Here is a 23,063-nt window from a genome sequence, read left to right as displayed (position 1 = left end):
GATCCGAGATTCTTGCAGTACACCGGGTGGGCAGACTCGCAGCCGTTCGGATGGGGACTACTCTCCATCCAAGCCGCTTGCGAAGGCTCGCCGCACGGCTGAGACAGCATCCACCTCAGTAGGACATCCATGAGGATCATCTCATGGAATGTACAGGGCCTTGGCGGAGCACACTTTATACGCTATCGAGGCTGCTTGAGGCAGGAGCTACAGAGATGCCTGGTTGGTGGCAGCATTGACATTCTGATGATACAGGAGCACCACTTGGGTGAGAGCAGGATCCGGAGATATGGTTCGGTGATGCCTGGTAGATGGGACACTTTCTGGTCTGCAGGGTTTGGTCCTTTGGGTTGACAGGGAGGAGTATGCATGGTTATTGCAGATGCATGGCGGCAGGCCATTGTGGATCGAGGGATCATTGTGCCTGGTAGAGCACAGTATGTCATTCTGAGGATGCATGATGAGCTATTGGGTGTGCTCAACATCTATGCGCCCAATCATGCTAGTGCCAGAGCAGAGTTCTGGACTCAGGTTACAGATGCATTGCCAGAGGCCGCACATTGTTGTGTTGGGGGAGACTTCAACATGCTTGAGGACCCGGCAGATAGGGTGGGAGGCAGTCATGTTACAGTGCACGGCACGGAGCTTGCAGCTTGGGACCGGTTTTGCATGTCACTGAGGATCACTGATGCATGGCAGCATGGGGCTTTCTCCCGGTCTCAGGACAGTCTAAGTTTCTCTCGGTCGGATCGCCGGCAGGGAGGGACTAATCTATCTCGGATTGATCGCTTTTATGTGGGCGATTGGTTGGGGGAGCGAGGGGGCTCCGTCGGCATTCTTGCTGGCACCTCATTTTCAGATCATGCGCCAGTTATATTGACTTTGGAGGAGGGGACACGGGAGCTCAGCTTGCAGTTGAGGATCCCAGAGCGGGTACTTGCAGACCCCAGTCTCGCTGAGGACATTGAGAGGATCTGGCACGATAGTCAGTGCTCTGACCAGGATGCAGCGGGCCAGTGTGCCCAGGGACTCATTGATCTTAGCTCTTTTCTGCACGCTGCAGCTCTGACACGATTGGGAGAGATTCGCGAGCGGGAGCAACGGCTGAGACGCAGCCTTGCTTCGCTACAGCGCCTTCAGGAGCAGCAGTCAGCATGTGAGTGGGTGGCGTCCCAGCTGAGCCAGGCCCGCCAGGAGGTTAGAGAGGCAGAGGAGCAGAGACATGAGTTTTACTATCGTCGTCAGGCCTCTCAGTGGACGCAGCTTGGTGATAGAGTGACTGGGGAGTTTTTTGAGATCACTGGACCCCGTCATGCGCGAGCAGGGGTTCGCCAGCTTGGTAGACCGGATGGATCGATTGCTACTGAGCTCGGGGAGATCAGAGCCATTGCCACTGCTTTTTATTGTGACTTGCTTTCAGCGGAGCCAGCCACTGAGGATCGAGATGTATGCAGACAGACTGTGTGGGCCCATGTGCAGAGGAGGGTCACAGACCATATGCGCACAGTTCTAGGTGCGCCTCTGTCAGAGACTGAGCTTGCCGAGGCCTTGAGGGTCCTGCCGCGACATAGTTGCCCAGGGGAGGACGGACTGACGCCGGCCTTTTTTTTGCGCTATTGGGACCTTTTGGGGCCAGGCCTCCGCAGGGGCTTTCAGCATATTTTGGACACTGGGGTGATGCCGCAGAGCTTTTCAGAGGGCTTGATCTATCTTATCCCCAAGGGAGAGGGAGTATCAGATGATATTCGGCATTGGAGGCCTATTACGATCCTCAATACTGTCTATAAGGTCTTGGCAAAGGCCTTGAGTTTGAGGATCCAGCCCTTCCTGGGGGAGTTGATTCATGCTACTCAGACAGGATTTGTCAAGGAGCGCAGTATCCTTGACAACATCTTTACTTTCTGGGAGGCGACGGCCCGAGCTAGGTTTCTTGGCGAGGACTTGGTCGTGATGCTTCTCGATTTTGAGAAGGCATACGATAGAGTTGATTGGGGATTCTTAGAGGGCACTATGCTACGCCTGGGCTTTGAGCCAGGATGGATCAGAGGGGTGGCAGCTCTGTATTCCACAGCTCGCAGCCAGGTGCTGATTGCAGGAGGTCGGGGGCCGAGTTTTGAGCTGACCAGATCAGTCCGTCAGGGGTGTCCTCTCGCCCCTTTCCTTTTTCTCTTCTTTGCGGAGGCTATGAGTATGTATTTGTCGGCAGAAGAGGTTGGTTTGAGAGGACTTCAGCTCCCAGTCCGGGGGGAGGATTTGCTTGATGCTGAGTTTGCAGACGACACGGGCTTATTTTTGCATGGCCAAGAGGCCAATCTTATTCGGGCAGAGCAGTCGCTCCAGGTTTTTAGTGCAGCTTCGGGAGCATTGATCAATTGGCGCAAGACAGTGGCCTTTTGGATCAGTAGTGCTCCCACTCCGGCATGGAGTCCGGACTCCGGTTTTAGATGGATTCCTCGCGGCACAGCAGTGCGGTATTTGGGATGCTAGATTGGCCTCGATTTGTCACCTGAGCAGCAGATTGCCCCGCTTCTTCTGAGCATTCGGAAGAAGCTATTGTATTGGAGTACAGCTCGACTATCCTTGGCTGGGAGGGTGGTGGTGGCAAATCAGGTGCTGTTAGCGACTATGTGGTACATTACGTCTTGTTGGATTTTCTCGAGCTCTTGCATCAGCCAGGTACAGAGGCTGATCAGGAACTTTCTGTGGTCTGGGCGGGACGGTCAGCCAGCTCGGGCAAAGGTTGCATGGGCAGTTATTACACTTCCGCTGGCTCAGGGCGGTTTGGGCATTATAGATCCAGTCGATCAGAGTAGAGCCTTATTGGGGAAGCTTATTGTTCGGGGGTTGCTTCCAGGCGCTGAGCCTTGGAAAGAGCTCCTCTTGCAGCGACTGCAGGCCCGGGCGCCTCCTGCAGGGGGTACCTGGGCACCAGAGATTCGCTGGATCTTCATAGAGATGAGGAGGACAGGCCTCAGTAGAGGATGGGAGGACAGATTTGCTTTGAGTATCCTGAGAGCTTGGGAGCTGCTGAGACCGGGGCTCTCTCAGCGGCCTCCTTCTTGTGTTGAGGAGCGGGCCAGGCAGCCGCTCATCTGGAGCCCAGCGGTTCGTACAGAGCAGGGTCATATGCTGGGTTCTCGGCCTCGTCTAGCCTGGGGACCTTTAGCGGCAGGCCCAGCTCGTAGTTTTGGAGACTGGCAGGCTTTCTGCAGTCTACCAGAGGAGACCCAGGTGGAGAGGCTGAGTCACTTCAGAGGGGGTTTGATTATGAGGGATGATATTCAGGAGGCACTTTCAGAGGAGTGGTTCACACCTCTCGAGCCAGTGGCCCCACGGTGGATGGGAGCCTTTACACAGTTGGAGATCCTGATTGCTGTCAGAGCTAGCACTGAGGATGGCAGATGCCTCTACTATGAGATTCAGGATGAGGGCAGACTCCAGAGAGTGGAGGTGGAGTCGCCTTTGGTTGCAGAGTGCACCTTTCAGAGGATTCGGGTAGTGGCTGCCGCTTCTCGGAAGTGGCATATTGACCCTGACCCTGCTGACGTGCTCCCGGATTGGCGCATATGGGCATATGCCGCGCGCCCCTTGGCCCGGCTACAGTGGGACCCCGGAGAGTACGAGTGGCATGATCCTTATGCATCCCTTGAGGCCACAGAGATCACATTTTTCCAGTATACTGTTCGGCTGGGACGGCATATTTTGACGGCGAGGAGGACGGTTTCTCCAGCGGCAGCGGGGCATTGGCGATTGCAGGGACTATCACAGGAGTTCCTGGAGGATTTCTGGGCTCGGCTCTGGGCTAGTCGACAGGCCCGCAGGATCTCGGCTTTTCAGTGGCTGGTCACCCACAGGGGCTCAGCAGTTGGCACTTGGCTTGTTTACAGCGGTCTTCCGGCGGCCTGCGTCCGATGCGGCCACCCTATGGAGACACAGAGACACTGCCTTTGGGACTGCCCTCAGGCACAGCAGATTTGGCTGCGGATGCTGTGTATTCTGGCCCCCCTCTCTCCAGAGGGTATGTTTACGTGGGGTGCCGCTGCTTGGTCGACTTCGTCAGGGCCTGCTATGGGCTATGAGATGGAGCAGGGCAGTCAGGCCATCAGATTTATTAGGGGCCAGCCTCGCCTGGTTCCGGCACCGGGTTTCTCGTCCGCCAGCTGGACACAGGAGAGGGATTTACGATGGGAGCTCCTCAGCAGCCTCACCATCTGGTTCACCTGGAGGGCCCGGTGCTTTACGGCCTTTGAGGGGAGATTAGAGCCACCAGCAGAGACTGTTCGGGGGATTTGGCAGGAGTTGATCCACACCCTGCGAGGACAGTACGACCGCATCTGGGGAGACTCGGATGAGGCGATCTTACGGCGCCAGGCCTTTCATACCACTTGGCGCTGCGGCCCGTTCTACACCCTACACACGGGATCCCCCCGTTGGCACTACAGGCCACCTGTTTGGCTCTTTCCCCCCCCCATTGTATGATTTAGCCGCTCAGTCCTTTAGACTGATGCTTGTATTTTGCAGCACCTAGGGAGAGTCTCCCGGGCTGCCATGATGTATTCACTGCTCTTCTCTCTGTTAGGAGCAGGAGAGATCTCTTTTGTAGCCCTACGGGCGTTTTTTACATAACTAATGAAAGGATCTTTTCTCGGAAAAAAAAAAAAAAGAGGTATTGAAGACCATTACCTTGGTTTTACCAAGGTAAAACCAAGGTTAACAGAGAGGTCCCGCTGAGTGCAAAAGTCATGTAAAGCATCCAACTCTCTAAAGCCCTTCAGCTGAGTCTGAGAGGGATGATGTCATCTGCATAAAGTAGTATGGGGATCAATATGCCTGCCAGTGTGGGACCAGCCCCGCCTAATCCATCAATGAAGCTTGAGATCTCATCAATGTAGAGGCCAAAAAGAGTGGATGATAGAGAGCAGCCCTGTTTCACCCGAATACTGCGGGAAATCTCCTGTGACGCACCTCTTGGGGCTCTCACTCGTCCAGTGACGGACTCATAGAGGGCGATGATGCTCCAAACCATGTCAGATGGGACTCCGATCTCCTATAGACGGTGTAAGAGGCGGGCTCGGGGTACAGTATCAAAAGCTTTGCGGAAATCCACAAAGCAGCTGTAAATCCTCTGGTGTCGTGCTCTACCCTCCTCATGATGGCACGGAGGGTGAAGATGTGGTCAAGGGTAGAGTAGCTCTCCTCCGAAAGCAAGCCTGGCTTGAGGCTCTACATCCCTGGCTCTCTACAAATGAATTGAGCTCCGCCTCTAGCACTAATCCATAGAGTTTGGCCAATGTGTGGCCAATCATGATCATCCTGTAGTTATTAGGAGCAAGTGGATCTCCGGCTTTGAGGATGGGGGTGATGGTGTTGGTGGACCAAGAGGGTGGAAATCCTTCACAAAGGGCTCTATTAAAAATGTAGGTTTAGTAGGGGCGCTAGCGTATTCATGGGCATGCGAGATGTACTCGGCAGTGAGTCCCTCATGATCTTGGGCTCGCCCATTGCGTAGTCTACGAATGGCCTTGAGGACCATGCCCTTTGTGAAGAAGGTGGAGGTGGTGGGGCGGGGATCTGGTGGTGGGAGTAGGGGTGGCTGATGGGGGATATGATAGAGGGAGCGTGCATAGGAGTGCCATGTGTCCGGGTAGGTGATCGGTGTGGGAGGGCGATGTTCTCGGAGTTTCCTCCATGCCTTTTTGCAGTTCGGCCCTAAGAAAAGTCGGTATAACTCATCCTCTTTCCCAGCATAGAACTCCCATTCCTTGCGTTGGGTGAGCCGTTGAGAAATCCGTTGCGCTTGGCGCTTCGTGATTTGCCCAATCCGTACCTCATGCTTAAGATGGGAGCGTGTGGCCCGACATTCGTCATCATACCAACAATTCTGGGGCATGGAACCACAAGGTGGCTTAGCGGTAGACCGCCACATGCAAATGAAAGAAGCTGTGCGGATGTGTGGAGTATGGTGGTGAGTTGTGTTGTGAGGGTGGATAGGGGGACAATAGGTTCCACATCTTGGAGTTGGCGGTAGATGTGGTTGGAGTAAACAAGGTCAAGCTCGTGATCAAAGAGGACCTGAGTGTAATGTGAGATATGGGGGGGGGGGGTGGAGGGACGGGTGGTGTGCAGGTAAGAGTGAACGAGAGGTAGGCATGGTTAGCTTCAAAAGGGGGTGGCGGAATGGAGAAGTCGGGTATAAGGTGTGCCAAAGCCGGAGATCCCATATGGTAGTCCAGAGTGCTAGTACCTCCTGAGTGAGGGAAGGAGGTGAGGGCGCCGGAGGAGAGCCATCGGGACATCCCATTATAGATAACAAGACGATGTGCAGCTCCCAGCTCTAAGAAATATCTCCCATACACTGTGACCTCCTCACGGTCTTGTGATGATCACTACAGTCCTGTGTCAGTGATGTCCAGCTCCTGTAGTCTGATAGGGTCGTCTAGATCGAGTAGTGGACCTGCTGACTTCTCGTCTTGGCGTTGAAATCCCTAAGCAGGAGGACTTCCCCCAACCGTGAGAACTCCATGATATCCTCATATAATGGTAAGTACGGTGACTGGCCATGTTATGCGGCGTAAGGGGAGTGGCGTGGTGCAAAATAACACACAGCAATGTGGATGACTCTATCATTGCTAAGCTGTAGCCGCACCCAAAGATATTGTGCATCCTCGTCCTTCCGGACGAGGATGAGAATCTGTCGGAGATGGGATCTAAAAAGGACAGATATCGTGCATCCTCGTCCTTCCGGACGATGCTGAGAATCTGTCGGAGATGGGATCTAAAAAGGACAACTACCGCCCCCCAGAGCCACGTACTCCTCCTGATGTGCGAGTCTCGCCTTGAAAAACTGACTCCCACTCATACCCGGCTATGTATGGTAAGCCCCTCTCAGGGCTCTGATGAGTCTCTATATAAAAAATGACATCCATGCCTGTTAGAATCTCACTCAAGCCTCCTGGATTCAACCACAACATGCCATTGCAGCTCCATACGGCCAACCCTAGGTGTTTGGTCTTATAGACCCTGCGTCCCTATTTGGGACGGCGCTTAATGATAATGACTCTTACCATCTCTGTAGATAGCCCACTTTCCTGCTCTACGGGCCTCATGAACAGTCACCATCGCCTCACGCTGGTGTGCCACCTGTGTTGGAGTGAGATCATCTCCCATGTACACCTGTGTGCCCTTGAGGGCAGCCCGCCTGTCTAAGATTTGGACCCACTGCAAGTCCATTTCGAGCACCATCACCAACAGTGGGGGTGAGGGATAGTGGTCGCTCAAGGCAGAGTACACTTTAGAGTAGATGGGACCCAAAGAAGGAGGAGGAGCTGGATGATAGTGTTGCGTGCTTCTTCTACCACAATGCCATTGTCTTTCAGGTTGCTCGTAGCATCTACTTCAAGGACATGGTGGGCAAGATTGCAGAGTATGGATCCACCTACATCATAAGAGCCATTGAGAACCACCTTACTAGCGAAGGAGAAGGGTACAATTGCTGCAACTACAGAGATTGTTAGGTCCTCTTGGGACAGGAATGGCATCACACTTATTTGCAGATGGGTGGAGTGACAGTCGGCCTAGATCCATTCATGGTGTCATTGCCTATTCCAGAGTGCAATCTAAGTCTGTCTGCTGGTGGCATCAGGGAATCTAATGAATGAGGGGTCGCTCTCGTGTCATATGCTTTCCTACCCTTCATGTATCTGCAAAGGGGAGGCGATCCCATCCACTCCTAGCATCTGGCAAAGCGTCATGGCATCCTCCTTTGTGGAAGCCCCTGCCTCTAGCCCCCGTACTCGCACATGGAGGGCCCTATCCTTCCTGCGTTTCTCCTCCTCGAGAGTCTCATGTATGATGCTCTGCGGGGGTTTTTGCTTCTTCACCACCTCCACCCAATCTTTCTTAGTGGTCTGCAGTTCTTCCTGCAGCTTTCAACTGCTCCAAGTCAGTCCTAAAACCCTCCTGAATATTCAGTTCCCCTTCCTCCATTGTATGGTCCTTGACCGTAGCCTTCAGAGCTTCCATTTCTGCCCAGAGTTCCCCTATCATCGGGGCAGCCTCTGGCATTCCTCTTTGTTGCAGCTGGGTCTCTTTCAACATCTGAATCACCTCTTCCTGGTGGTTCACTTGGGCTGTCAGTTCTTCAATCTTGTTGTTCTTTCCCTGTATCTCCTTGCGGAGGCCTTCCAACTGTTTTTCATTTTGGTTCAGAACCCTGTCCAGCACCTTCTTTTGTTCGCCCAGTAATTTCTTGCTGTTGTCCTCCACTGTCTTGATGTATGCCTCCACCTCCTGTAGGTTCATTGTGCTATTTCCCCCTAGTTGCTGCCTTGTGGGCCTGAGCAAGGGGGGAGCTCAACGAGCACAGTGCAGCGCGCAGAGCAAGGGAGGCGAGCACGTGTAGCGCGGCAAGGGTGCCTGTGCACAACAAGGAAGCAGGGGCGCAGTGCAGCAAAGAAGCGAAATGACTGAGAGCAAGGGTGCGCTGGAAACAGGGAGGCGGAGGCAGGGGCACGTGCAGAGCAGGGCATCAAAGGCGCAGCGTGGCAAAAAGCAGCAACAAGGGCCACTAGCGCACAGTGTGAATAGAGGAAAGGGGGGGGGGCATGCGCAGCTTCATGCCATGAGAGAAGAAGAAGAAGAAGAAGAATATATTATCGTCCTCGGGAGGCCGAAAAACGGCCCATGGGACCCCCACGAAGTAAGTACAAAAGCTGTAAACAAAGCCTCCTCCTTTCATGGGAGGGAAACTAGTGTGTGGCCAATTGCGTTACAAGGTAGTCACGGTGCTTGAGAATTTTGATGAAGTATATGCCAAGGGCAGCAAGTTGGCCATGCGAGAGCAAATTCACTAAGTCGGTGTATCCTTCTAAAGTGGTGCTGAAATCTCTCCTCATGTGTTGATATTGTGGGCATGTTAAAAGAACATGCTCCTGTGTCTCCACTGCTCCCAGACTACATAGCCGGCATAATCTTTTCTCTCTCGAGACACCGCTCCATGCTCCTCTCTCAATCTCGAGAGTGTGTGACCGGGTGCGGATGAGCGCAAGACCTTGCCTGGCATTAGCAGGAATGGGTGTGCTTATGTATTTCTGAGCATTATCTTCTTCTTGTGAGTATGTGACCCAGTGGTTTGGATTAATATGCGAACAGTAGTATTCATATTTAGCCCTTTTTTCTGCTGATTGCCATTGGCAATGTAGTGCTTCCAATAATGCTTGGTGGAATGCTATCTCGTCTACTTTGTCTGGTGATGTATCTAGGTACGAGGCTACACCCCATCTTTGGAACCAGCCCTTGATGTCATGCATCCATCCTGATGATAGCATCTTACTTTTGTTTGTCTTTTGTGGTCTCTTACTTGCTTCCCATGCTTTCCTCGGTAGTCTCTCTACCTTCATGGATTTGACCTTCCTTATGTACTTAAAAACCCTTTCAAGTGCTCGGAGCTCAATGGGTCTGCTGCCTGTTTCAAGGAGTAATATAGAGTAAGGAGTGGTATCCAAAAATTTGAGGGGCATCTTTCAGTTGAGCAGGCTCTGTTTCCCTGACCAACTCTTCCAATCTATCAATGCATAGGCCAAACAAAGTTGGTGACAGAGGGCAGCCCTGTTTGACACCCATATTGCTGTAAAAAGAGGTTGACATTCCATTTGTGCCTTTGAATTGACAGACCACCTTCTCATAGAGTTTATAGACTGCCACCCTTAGGTCATTTGGCACCCCTAAGTGCACCATTCTCTCCCATAGAGAGAGAGAGAGAGAGAGAGAGAGAGAGAGAGAGAGAGTTATATTAACGTCTACGGGAGACCCCAAGGGCCTATGAGAGCAAAAGTAATACAATGGTACTATGGATATACTAAGCCACAGAAAACTGAAAGAAAAAGTAAAATGAAAACATCTGATAGTACATGAGAGAGAGAGAGAGAGAGAGAGAGAGAGAGGAGATTATTGCGGATTTTTTTAATTTGTATTTTTGGGGAATAATGAAGGTGAATTGCAAAATTGGAGGGAGAAGGGCCAAATTGCAAAATTGGAGGGAGAAGGGGCCATAATGCAAAATTGGGGGAAAAAGGGGGCAAATCAGAGAATTGTTGTGTATGGGGGGGGGGGGGGGTGGAGGGGAGGGGGGAGGGATAGATTTGCAGAAATTAGTGAGATGGGGGGGTGAGCAGGAAATGACGGAAAAGGTGAGAGGAGCAGGAAACCAAGTGTAGAAGAGGCAAGGAGGAGAAGGGTCAAGTAGGAGTTGGGGAGGGAGTCGAGTAGGGTCAAAGCTTGCAGTGCCCACAAACACGAATGAAGACAAAAGCATGGTGACGAAACGCTAGATGGGCAGCACTGCAGATCCCCATTACTGATGGTAACGAAACCCTAAAACAGAGAAAACACTTACTAATGAAGAAACCCTAGAAACAGCGAAAACACAGTAAACCTTAACCCTAAAGTAACAAGAAGAACACTAGAATAGATGGAGACCCAACAAACGCTATCAAACGCTAGCCCTAAGCCTCAAGTTCTGGGGAGGGGGAGTGGTTGAAGTCAACCCCTCCCCAGCAGGATCACCAAACTTGCCTACACCTGTACACAACTAGACTGCCAATAAACAGAGAATAACAAAATGGAATGAAACTTGCATTATGCCTCAAATGAGTGGGTAAATCCTCTTTTATATAAAAGCATGTAGGAAATTCCAATCCCTTTGCTTATGGGATAACCCACACACACATCTAGTTTCACGTTACAACGAACTCATAACGAGCAATAGGCCCTCCTACCGTTGGGGAATGGGGGGAAGAGCGAGGGAGGGGGAAGGGATTCTTTGGAATCACCACATTCTTGACTAGCTTGACAAGCAGTGGTTATTTTTTGAGGAGTCATCTTTATTCCTTGGTTGGCTCTTTACTTTTGTATGTTTTGTTATACTCAATAGAAGGCTTCTTTAAAAAAAAAAACAAAAAGGTCACTAAAGGAATGATCTCAGATTTCTTTTGAATGATTGAGGGTTTCCCCTTTTATACAAGAAGATGAGAGGTTAAGCCTCTTTCCAGAAAACAGTCAATGTTTACATCAGTTGCTTTGAGATTGTAAAAGTTTACATGCATGTGTGTAAGTATCTTCTTTAAGATATAATCCAAAGGTACTAAATACTTCTTTGAGTCTTACAGTTAGGAGTGCTCTTTTTGCCTTTTGTGCAAAATACTGGAAGCAGCTTCTCATGTACAGGTGGCAGAATAAGAAATGTAAGTTGAAACAAGTCTTTTTGAGGCCTTTTGATAAAAGGGTTTTTGTCTAGAATCTCACTAACGCTAAGGTTCTCTTCCTTACTTCTCATATTTTTTCTGTATAAAATATATTTTTAGAGTTCTTTTAAACGAGTAGGGTGAAATTTGTGTTATTTTCCTAGACTTTGTACTAGGTGCTATTGGAATTTTAAAAAAACATGGCATGTTAAAGAAATGAGAATGCAGAAAAGAAAGCTAATGGCATTGTTTTTCATCAGGAACATTATGTGGAAAAAAACTTGGGAGAAGCCATCCAAGAACCTGATAGGCTCAAAGATGAGCAGAGAATCAAGTTTGCTACCACATGTTACGAAAGTAATAATGATAGAGAACAAATTTCCAACATACTGCACTTTCCTATCCCCTACAGACTCCCACCAAAAAGATATGATTCAGAAGGTACTTATCACTGTTTCTATGGGATATTTGTAGTCTTGATGGAGCTCACATGACTAGAAATCAGTTATGCAATGTAATGCATGCATGCTTATGAGTGAGTGTGTGTGTGTGTTGAGAGAGAGAAAGAAAGAAAGAAAGCTGTATTAATGTCTACTAGAGGCCGAACTCGACCTATGAGACAAATCAATGTACAACTGTCAATGTCTTCTGGATGTCCAAAAAAAAAAGGACAAAATGAACATGAAATAAACTATGAAAGTACTGAGCTAGTGGGGGGGTGTGATGGATGGAGCATTACTGCTAGAGGCTCAATATGCAACCTATATGCGTAGGGTATACAAGAATACAAGAGAGAGAGAGAGAGAGAGAGAGAGAGAGAGAGAGAGAGAGAGAGAGAGATATTAAGCGTCTACTAAAGACCCAATGGGCCTATGAGACCAAAGTGATACAATAATGTCCATGGCATATCTCATCATGGAATGGAAAATAAAATAGAAAGAAAACATAAACATAGCTATCTCATTGGGGTGATACAAAACTGTCCATGGAAGCTCATCGTGGAATACTAAGAACATAGAAACATGAGAGCAACATCAGCTCCAAGTAGATGGTATACCACTCTCCAAAATATCAAGCATGGGGCCAAAATGACATATGAGACCAAAAGATTACATCATGTTCATGGAATACATCATCATGGGTACTAAAAATAAAAGAAAGGAACAAGAGCTGAAATGCCAAAGCTGATCCAAATACAAAGAGCGTCAAGGTCTCACATCACCCTAAAACATCCGGCATACCGCCCTGCTTCATGGTACCCAATGTAGTAAAGCTAAGCTGGCGGGACAAAGTCCTATGGTGGTGGGAGATGATGGTTCTGATCCTCCTGTGGTGACGTGAATGTGAGAGAGAGAGAAAGAAAGAAAGGAAGGAAGTTATATGAACGTCTTCAAAAGGCCAAAATGACCTATGAGACCAAAATGTTACATCATGTCCATGGAATACATCATCATGGTACTGAAAGTAAAACTAAAAGAAAATATCCATGAAAAAAACACAAAGAGTCTCAAGCTCTCGCATCAGCCAAGAATATCTCGCATAGGGCGCTGCAACATGGTACCCAATGTAGAGAGAGAGAGAGAGAGAGAGAGAGAGAGAGCTGTATTAACGTCTACTAGAGGCCAAACTCGACCTATGAGACAAATCAATGTACAACTATCAATGTCTTCTGGATGTCCAGAAAAAAAAGGACAAAATGAACATGAAATAAACTATGAAAGTACTGAGCTAGTGGGGGGTTGCGATGGATGAAGCACTACTGCTAGAGGCTTAGTATGCAACCTATATGCGTAGGGTATACAAGAATGCAAAGCAGATCTGTCTAGCTCCAACCAGTACCATAATGGGGGTGTAATATGTGATACATAGGCGAGAGAGAGAGAGAGAGAGAGAGAGAGAGAGAGAGAGATTTATTAACGTCTTCAAAAGACCACTAGGGTCTATGAGACAAAAAACGTGTTACAAAGTATCCAAGTGTTACACTGATCTTGGTCAAACAAAAAAAATAAAACACTGGAAAAAGACTACTAGCTATAAATACAAGTAGCATCCTCAAGAATAAGTCAATGACTCTGGATAATGACCCAAAACCCTCTCTAAACAGACAGTGGAATCTCCCACGTATCTCATAATACACCGGGCATCTGCAAACATAGTGCTTCTTAGTCTCCACCTCTAGGGAACAAAGTGTGCATATGCGGTCCACTCTACCAATACCCTAGGGCCGGGGTGGATGTCTCCCACAAGGTCTCGACTCTCTAATATCCATGAGTCTCTGCGGCGATGAAGCTCTATTAGGAAGAGGCCTAGGCACCACTGATCCTTCTTATGCAGGGTACTACACGCATTGGTATTCTCAACCTCTATGCTCCTAACCATAGAGGTGAGAGGATTGCCTTTTGGAAATCTCTCACTACATTGATGCCTCTTGCCGACCATTGGATTATTGGTGGGGATTTTAACATTGTTGAGATGCCAACGGATAAAAGAGGTGGACATGAGGGCTTGGTGCATCGTCTTGAAAGAGCGTCTTGGGAGAGGTTTATACTCTCCATTCATGGTAGAGATCGTTGGCATGAGGATGACATTTTGAGGAGTCCATCCACTCTTCTTTATTCATGGTCTAACAGGAGAAGAGATGTAGGATGTATCTATGCACGGTTAGACAGATTTTATGTGGATGATTGGGTGCTTGACAGAGGTGGACATACTTTGATTGCTACAGGCACCTCCAAATCGGATCATTGCCCAGTGGTTTTATGTATCAGAGATCCGAATTGCCATGGATCAGCACCCCATGTACGCATCCCTGATCATTTGTTTTGAGATGCAGAACTATCGCGTCGTATGCTTGATATTTGGAGATCTCATGACTTCTTACAGGCCTCTCAAAGCCTGGCCTCTGCTCTCTGTGATATTAGTGACTTTTATCACACATGTGCCCTGTCTAAGAGGCAAGAGGCCTTGGACTTAGAAAGGGCTATTAGACGTAGATTGGCTGCCTTGCAGAAAGAGCACGAGAAACATCCTCATGCTCAATGGGTTGCAGATTCTTTATGTATTATTAGAGCAGAACTTCATCACTCTCTTGAGCAGCGCGCGGAGTATCGTTTCCATGCCCAGGAATCCTTTTGGACACAGATGGGTGGCAGATGTAACAAACATTTCTTTGCTTCTCACGGCCCATCTCATGCCAAAGATAGTGTCAGGCACTTGCAGGATTCACATGGCACTCTTCACTCAGATCCTCTCATGGTTAGACAGATTGGCACCAATTTCTATTGCCAGCTTCTTAGTGCTGAGCTGCATTCTGATCTGAGACACAGGGCACAGAGGAAGGTTTGGAATGCATTGCCGCATTGATCACCGAGGAGATGTGTGCCGCTCTGGATGCCCCTTTTTCTATGTAGGAGTTCAGTCATGCTCTTCATGCCTTACCTCATGGCAAGTGTCCAGGGGAGGATGGCCTCTCCCCTGTTTTTTTCACTACTTTTTGGGTTGAGATTGGGGCTGAGATAACATCGGCTTTGCAGGAGATGTGGGATACAGGTTCTATGCCTTCTTCTCTCACCGAGGGGCTTATTTATCTTATTCCTAAGAGCGGGGATAAGACATTGATTGGCCACTGGAGACCTATCACCTTACTTGGGACTGCCTATAAGATTCTTGCTAAGGCAGTGAGCATCAGATTGCAGCCAATTTTGCAGGATGTTATTCATGATACCCGAAATGGATTCTTACACGGCAGGAGCATCTTTGATAACATTTTCTCGTTTTGGGAGGCCGTCGAATGGGCTAAAGCGAGCAATCAGCCATTAGCCATTCTGCTCTTGGATTTTGAGAAGGCCTATGATAGAGTGGATTGGGACTTTCTTGGGGGTACTCTTAGTGATATGGGCTTCTCTCAGAGATGGATCAAGGGAGTTTCATGCATGTATTGCGATGCACACAGTAGAGTTCTTGCTTGCGGTGATAGAGGAGAGCGGTTTCAGATTTCTCGCTCATTACGACAGGGCTGCCCATTAGCCCCTTTATTATATATCATAGTTGCAGAGGCCATGAGCATCTTTCTCTGCTCCAGTGCTGGTATTTCAGGATTGAGGTTGCCTCTTCGTAGTCATGAGGAGTTGGTTGACTCTGAGTTAGCTGATGACATAGACCTATTTTTGGAGGCTTCACATATATGCTTATGTTCCTTCCGGGTAGCACTAGAAAGAAAGAAAGAAAGAAAGATTTTATTAACGTCTTCCAAAAGACCGAACTCGGCCTATGAGACAAATCGGTGTACCTGTATATGGGGTATCCTCTTTCATCCCAACAAAATGAAAAAGTAGTGAACTAAAAAGCTGAATCTGGGTGTGCAATAAGTACAATGAGTGGTGAAGGGGATGGAGCTCTACTACTAGGAGAATGCAAAGCTATATGCATGGAGTATACAATCATGATATGCAACCTAGCTAGCTCCATCCTGTACCATACTGGGGGTATAAAATGGTATACATCAATGAAGAGGGTGTCCACAGCTCCCTGAAGAACATGCTGGGTGTGCTCTAAAGCGAGCCAGTCGCTCCGCACCCTCTCTGTGAAACTGAGCTCTGATCTCTGTCATCTCTCTCTGGTATAGGCGTGGTGTCCGAAAGCCAGGTGTCTGTCTCCTGCGGGCTCTGAGTGTCTCTGCTATCTGGAGAGTAATTCCCTGCCGTGTAGGGGCTGGGAGTGGGATGGATCTCTGAAAAAATGTAGTAATCTGTGTCTGTCGTCCCCCCTCTGGAGCTGTCTGAGCCTGTAATGATGTCTCTTTGTGGCGTTGTATGTCTAGAATGAATCTCCCCAGTATGTGTTGGTCTGCTGCCTCAAAGATCTGGCGTAGGGAATGTGGCTCTCTGAATAAAATGGGATATCTCTCTCTGATGGCTGTATATGCTCTGCATCTGCATACATAATGCTCCTCACTTTCCACCTCCTCTCTGCACAATCTGCATACCCTCTCCTCTCGGGGGATCCGTGCTGCTCCCTCTACTCTCTGCACAATCTCCATACCCTCTCCTCTCGAGGGATCCGTGCTGCTCTGCCAGTCTCAATCTCCAATCGGTGTGATGAAACTCTAAGCTGACCAATAGCCACTCGGGAGCCGTGTGGTAAAAAGCCCTCCATGTATCTAGGTCTCTCTATAAATCCATCATCAGTGATACTCATGAAGTGATCTCTGTAGTATAGCATCTTCGGTGGAAGAGGCTGTGTAGGCAATATCCATGTCTCCGTGTATAGAGCTGCCATAGATCCTGTCTCAATACTCTGTTCCTCTCACTATGAGAGAGACGGATATGTGGTGCATCCCTGTCATACTGGAATGGTGGTAGATGATCCATGTCTAGGCCATGCTGTGAGAACCAATGTGTGACCTGTGCATACCATGATCCTCTATCTCCTGCCTCAGCCAGCTGTCTAGATGCCTCAAAAGCTCTGTGTGACAATCTGTCCTGTGGCATCTCTCTGAATCTGTCTAGCAGGCATTTAGTCTGGAATATGGCCTCTACCATCATAGGGGGCGCAGCAAACTCTGCTCGGATAATGTCATGAGGTATTGACGGTTTGCTGCGTATCATGCGTGCCATCATAAGGGCCTGTGGTCTCTCTATCTGTGTCCACCAATGGGTAGCAAGGCTTGGCGCCCATACCGCTGCTCCATACATCAATGCCGGTGTGACTAATGTGTCAAATAGCCACCCCTTCGTCCGAGGCTCCTGAAAATGCGCCTGGTGGCACTGTCTCTCTAACATAGCCAATGCTGCATATCCCCGTGTCAATCTAGCTCTGGCTGCTGAACCCATGGTGAAGCGTGTGGCTGCTACAGAGAAGGTAACCCCTAGGTACACGTATGATGTCACCACCTCCACCTGGCGTCCTGAGAGAGTGAATGTCAGCTGACTCCTGCCCTATCTCGATGTATGAAAGACCATAACCTTGGTTTTCCCAAGGTTCACAGTAAGACCCCTCTGTGTGCAGAAATCATCGAGTGCATGTAGATGCTGCTGTAGACCACCTGGAGACTCAGACACTAATACAATATCATCAGCATAAAGCATAATATGTACTAAGGCACCTGCTAAATCAACCCCATCTCCGCCTCCCCGTGTAATGAAGTCAGCCACCTCATCAATGTATAACCCAAATAGCGTGGGGGAAAGTGGGCATCCTTGCTTTACACCAATGGTGCTAGCAATAGTCTCGGACATACCTCCTAGACATCTGACTCGCCCCAAAACCTGCTCATATAATGCATAGATGCCCCATGTCATATCTGCTGGTATGCCAAGAGACTGCAGGCGCTGAAAGAGCCTCTCTTGTGGTACTGTGTCAAATGCCTTGCAGAAATCCACAAAGCAGCAATAGAGCTCTCTTCCTCACTCTGGCCTGATCAATCATACATCTCAAAGTGAATACATGGTCAGTGGTAGAGAAAGCTCTCCTGAAGCCTGCCTGCCCTGATGAGCGTAAACCTGCTCGCTCAGCATATAAGCTAAGCTCTTGCTCCAACACTGCACCATAGAGTTTGGCCAACACGTGGCCAACCATAACCGTCCTGTAGTTGCTCGGATCGAGCATATCCCCTGTTTTGTGAATCGGCACAATGGTGTGCATCGTCCACTCCGCAGGCAAACCCTCTGCTAGTGCCTTGTTAAACAGGTGTGCAAGGAAAGGAGCCAAAGAATCTACTGCATATATGAGATGCTCACCCTGCAGGCCCGTATGGTCGGCGGCCCGTCCATGCTGTAGGCGGCGGATAACTTCCTGTACCATCGAGTGGGTAAAGAAGCTAGCTGTGGTAGGTCGGGGCTCCTGGCTGAGGTATAGGTGGCTGCTGTGGGGCGTGGTATAGGCCCTCTGCATATGTGTGCCATGTCTGTGGGTCTGCAATAGGTGTCGGTGTTCGGGGCTCTCTGAATTGCCGCCATGAGACAGGGCTATCTCTACTCATGAAGAAATGAAAGATCTCTAGCTCCTATATCTTTGTGAAGGCCCGCCTTTTGCGGCGAGTAAGTCTCCTCATCTCTCTCCTCAACTCCTGCTCTGTGATGGCTCCCAAGGCTCTCTGTATGTGGAGCCGTGAGTATAGGGCTCTGCACTTGTCATCATACCATCTGTTCTGGGGCATAGTCCCAGATCTCGCAGGCTCTCCTGAGTGTACACGATGTGGGAAGCTCTATAATGCAGCCGTGTGTAGGAGTGATGCCAGCTGGGCTGTAATGGTATCCATAGGTGCCAGGGGATCCATGAGTAGGAGCCCATCCTCTACTCTGCTAGTGTATATGTCTACCATGTCATGTGTGAAGTAGATGATAGTGTGTGGCGTCGGTATGTGGGGGGCTGGTGATACTGGTGATCCGGCTAGTGAAAATGCCAAGTATGTATGATCTGCCCCAATAGGACGAGGTGGAATGGAGAATGAGGTGACAAGCTGTGATGCCTCCAAAGACCCCATAATGTAGTCTACCACCGTGCCTCCAGTCCGTGTATGACCCCCATGTGGGAAGCATGTCAGCCCTCCTGATCCCGGCCACTGTAGCATCCCGTTATAAATAACGAGACGATGCCTGGTTCCCATAATGTCCTCTGTCTGGTCCAGTGTCCTCTGATGCCCGACTAGCCCCTATCTCCTCTTGATCCAGAGGGTGGAGGATCTCCATGTCATCATAGTCATACACCTCACATTGTCTGCTCTGTGTGTGGGCATTGAAGTCGCCCGTAAGAAATACTTCCAGTGTAGAATAATGCATAATCTCCTCTGACAGACAAGTGTATGGCGAGGCTCCTGTCTCCTCCTCCTGTGGCATGTCTCTGTAATGACATAGGAGGATCCTGATGGAGAAAAGTAACATAGAGCTATGTATATAACCCTGTCCTGTGAGAGCTGTAAGCTGATCCACATGTATCTGGCCTCTGGATCCTGTGCTACCACTCTCGGTCTCCCTTGTAGCTCCCGTCTGAATAGAACTGCTACTCCCCCCGATCCTCTCGAGGTACCCTGGCGTGTGGTCCTCCTGTATGCTGACTCCCACTGGAATCCCTCTACTCGAGGTAGCCCTCTCTCTGGGCTCTGATGTGTCTCTGTCAGAAGTATGATGTCTCTCCCCACCATAACATGCTCTAGTCGTCCAGGTTGCACCCATAGTGAACCATTACAGTTCCATACTACCATGTGTATCTCTGTCAGTGGCATGGTCTGTGTCCCATAGGCCCCAAACCGCTAATCCATGGGCCGGCCATCAATGATGACCCGACCATCTCGATAGAAGGCCTTCTTGCCTTCTCTCCTCGCGTGTAAGACTCGTGGCATGCAAGTTTTCCTATGCTCAAGCTGCATCCTCGTGAGATCATCATCCAAGAAAATAGGAGCTCCCTCTAAACCCCGTAGTATGACCCTCTTCCTCATGAAGGTGACCCTCTGCGTCTCTCCTGCAAACTGTAGGATGAGGGCTCGCTTGCGTGTTGAGTCTTTCCCGGCTCTCCATGCTTTGGTGAAGGGGAGAGGGTGCTCTTCCTTGTAGCCGAGCTTCATGCATAGAAGCTGTCCATCTTTCTCGGGAGTGGAGTCAGGTGTCTTGGCTATACCTGGTTAGTCATTCACCAAGAGTTGGCAGCAGGGCCACTCATTAATTGGCACAAATCTGTTGGTTTTTGGGTTAGTGATTCACTGAGAGTTGATTGGGGTGCAGAGGTTGGTTTTACTTGGATCAGCAGAGGATGTACTACTAGATATTTGGGATGCCAAGTTGGGATTGATATTTCTCCTGCACAGCAGTTTGCTCCGATACTTATGAGTATCCGGAAGAAGCTCCTCCATTGGAGCTCCAGGAGATTAGATTTAGCCTCCAAAGCTTTGGTGGCTAATCAGGTTTTGCTTGCCTCAGCTTGGTTTATTGCCTCTTGTTGGTGCTTCTCTCATGCGTGCATTGGCCAATTGCGGAGATTGATCCGAAATTTTCTCTAGTCGGGCTTGGATGGCACCTCAGACACTCGTGCCAAGGTAGCTTGGCTCAGAGTTATTCAGCCCAAAAGAGAGGGGGGCTTGAATATTATTGATCCGGATGCTCAATGCAAGGTGTTGCTTTGCAAACTTGTGGTCAAAGGTTTCCTACCAGGCACTGAGCCTTGGAAGGATTTTTTCTCGTCTCAGATTTCGAGATGTACACCCAAGGTCGGGAGAGACTGGATGCCCAACACATGTTTTTTGTTCACAGAGGTTGATATTAGGGCGCCATCTTCCCCTCTTATTGCAGCCATTGTCAGAGCATGGAGAAGCATGAGATATTTTTTGCGACAAAGGCTTCCTAGGTCTTTGGATGAGGCTGACCGACAACCTATTATGTGGAACGAGTTCATTAGGGATGAGGCTGGTCGGCCACTTGGTGCATCTCGTTATATGCAATGGTCAGGATGGGAGAGATGCACATACACAGTTCTTTGTATTGATCAGATTGATGCAGCTATTCCGCATGAGTGGCTTTCTGGGACCTTTCACGGAGACTATCATCCGAGTTGGCTGGGAGTTTTTTCGAGGATAGGCATACCTTTGCAGGTCATTGCTCTGCCAGGCTAGGAGGATACAGATTTCCTCATGTATTCTATCATGCCTGGTGGGAGATTGAGGAGATGTAGTATGGAGGAGATCATACCAAACACTAGGCTTAGTCCAGTGAGGATTGTTGGTCGCACGGGGAAGCACTGGTTCATTGACCCTTCTCCTCAGATAGTGACTCATGGCTCTTGGTGTTTGTGGCTATATGGTGGCAATCCTTCAGATATCTTCAGTGGGATCCAGGAGAGTGGGAGTGGATTGATGCCTTCGATCCTTTGAAAAGCCTTCCTTTTTTTAGTTTCACTGTTCGGAATGCCAGGCTTCTCCTCACTCGACAGATGCATAGGATCCCTACTCTTTGGCCTCATTGGGAGAGCTATGATATTTCTCCAGTGCTACAACGCAGATATTGGCATAGACTTTGGCACTCATACAGAAGGAGCCAGATCTCTCATTTCTTTTGGTTATTCTTACATGGTGGTCTCCCCACCAATTAGTGGAGATCAGTTTTTGGTGTAGCACCTTCTTGTCCTAGATGTGTGGCAGATTCTGAGTCCGTACAACATTGTCTATGGAGGTGCAGCATTGCACAACAGATTTGGAATCCTGTAGCCCAACTTATGGGCCAATTGAGTGGCCGAGCCATGCATGTGACTTGAGGAGCAGTTGCTTGGCTCTCCCAGTCCGGTCCGCAACTTTTTTATGAGGGCAGTGGTATAGATTCTATTTTTTTCATTCGTAGAGGTATTGCCCAGCATGGTTTATTGCAGGATTTTCCTCACTCTGATTATACACCCCCTAGACAGAGGATTGACACCAGTTGGGAGATTATTGCCAGTATTACAGCATGGCAGATCTGGAGAGCTAGATGCATGGAGGCTATTGAGGGTGTCCAGATTTTTGGGTCTTAGTGCATTAGTACTATATGGGGTGATATCATCCACACTCTTATGGCTCCTTGGGCTCGCATTCAAGGGCCCTCTCGTTCTGCACACAGGCAAAGCGTGTGATATTTATGCGGGAATGGGACCATGGCATCTTCTTTTCCTCTAGTACCACAGGTCTAACATGGCATCATGATGCTCCTCAGTGGGGTTGAAATCACCTTACATATTGGGGTGATTCTATTCTCTTCCGGCTTATAGCTGTGATTGTTGTATGTTTTTCTCATACTTAATAGAAGTCTCTTTCTGAAAAAAAAAACCCCTCTCTCAAGAGCTATTGGAACCTCCCTCGGATCTCATAATATACGATGCATCTGCATATGCTGTGCTCCTCTGACTCGACCCCCCTCTAGCATATAGTGCATATCCTCTCACGAGGTATTTGCATCGCTCTCCCTGTCTCTATCCTTAGGCGGTAGGATGACACCTCATCAAAAAGTCTCTCTCACCTTCCCTACCTCTACTCTTGATTGTTGAAGCTCTTCTCTCTTGAGAGCATCTCTATCATATGGGATATAACTAGATCTACATTGCTAGTTGTGCTGATGCCTCCACAAAAGGATAACCCCAAATAATGTATCTAGAAAAAACACAAAGACCATTATGAAGAAATTACAGGAGAATTACCTTGAGAAGAGATGCACTATGTGAATGCTTTCTGTGGCTGCACACCACCCCTACATAAGAACCTAGTGCCTCAATACTAGAGAGGGGGACAAATGTCAAGTCCACCTGAGCTGTACGAAATCACGTAGCTTGGCTTTGCATGCGACTCCTGCCAGCACCCCACCCGTCAATAGAACTTTCTTTCTCAACCAGGTGATCAGATATGATTTATTGGGACCATACAAGATATATATTTAGCCATGGAAGAACTAAAAAGCAAGTGAAAAAAAAAGAGAACTTCCCAATCCATCTGTGTGTGGTGGAGTGTCCTGATGCTCTGGGTGGGGGCGTTTGGCTTGTAGAATGGATCGAGCTCTCTCACTAAGAACTCCTCTCGGCCATGGAGCTGGAGTGCGGGTATGGGTGGTGGGCTCTGAAGTTAGAGGCACTTGTATGGATAGTGGAGGCTGATGTGGATGCGTGTACCACAAAGAAATTTGTGCTAGCTTTGTGGGATGTGTCCTGTCGGGGCTGGGCTTTTCTCTCAGCATGCTGCCATGCTGCATCGGCACTAGTACATTCCTGTGAGGTCCAAGCTCCATCAAGTACATGCCTAGGCATCTTTGATCCTCATACTATATCACGTGTGCGAGTGTTCTGAATCCCTCTTGGAAAAGGCAGTGGAATCTCACC

General features: G+C 49.0%; 1 protein-coding gene across 3 annotated transcripts in view; it reads left to right on the top strand.

Annotated features, from left to right (window-relative positions):
- The window catches only part of TDP1 (tyrosyl-DNA phosphodiesterase-like protein), a 181,364-nt gene that overhangs the window by 141,519 nt on the left and 16,782 nt on the right, over positions 1–23,063 (top strand). For all 3 annotated transcript variants that reach the window (XM_086814728.1, XM_086814729.1, XM_086814730.1), the window contains 2 exons: positions 11,166–11,240; positions 11,501–11,681. In XM_086814728.1, the coding sequence (XP_086670854.1) occupies positions 11,166–11,240; positions 11,501–11,681 (256 nt within the window). The remainder of the gene's footprint in view (positions 1–11,165; positions 11,241–11,500; positions 11,682–23,063) is intronic.

This window comes from Cibotium barometz, chromosome 20 (genome assembly GCF_041138505.1).
Source record: "Cibotium barometz isolate CiBa-2024 chromosome 20, ASM4113850v1, whole genome shotgun sequence".
NCBI classification, from domain to species: domain Eukaryota; kingdom Viridiplantae; phylum Streptophyta; class Polypodiopsida; order Cyatheales; family Cibotiaceae; genus Cibotium; species Cibotium barometz.
The sequence above is the reverse complement of the archived record's forward strand: the minus strand, read 5'-3'. Positions and strand labels throughout refer to the sequence as shown.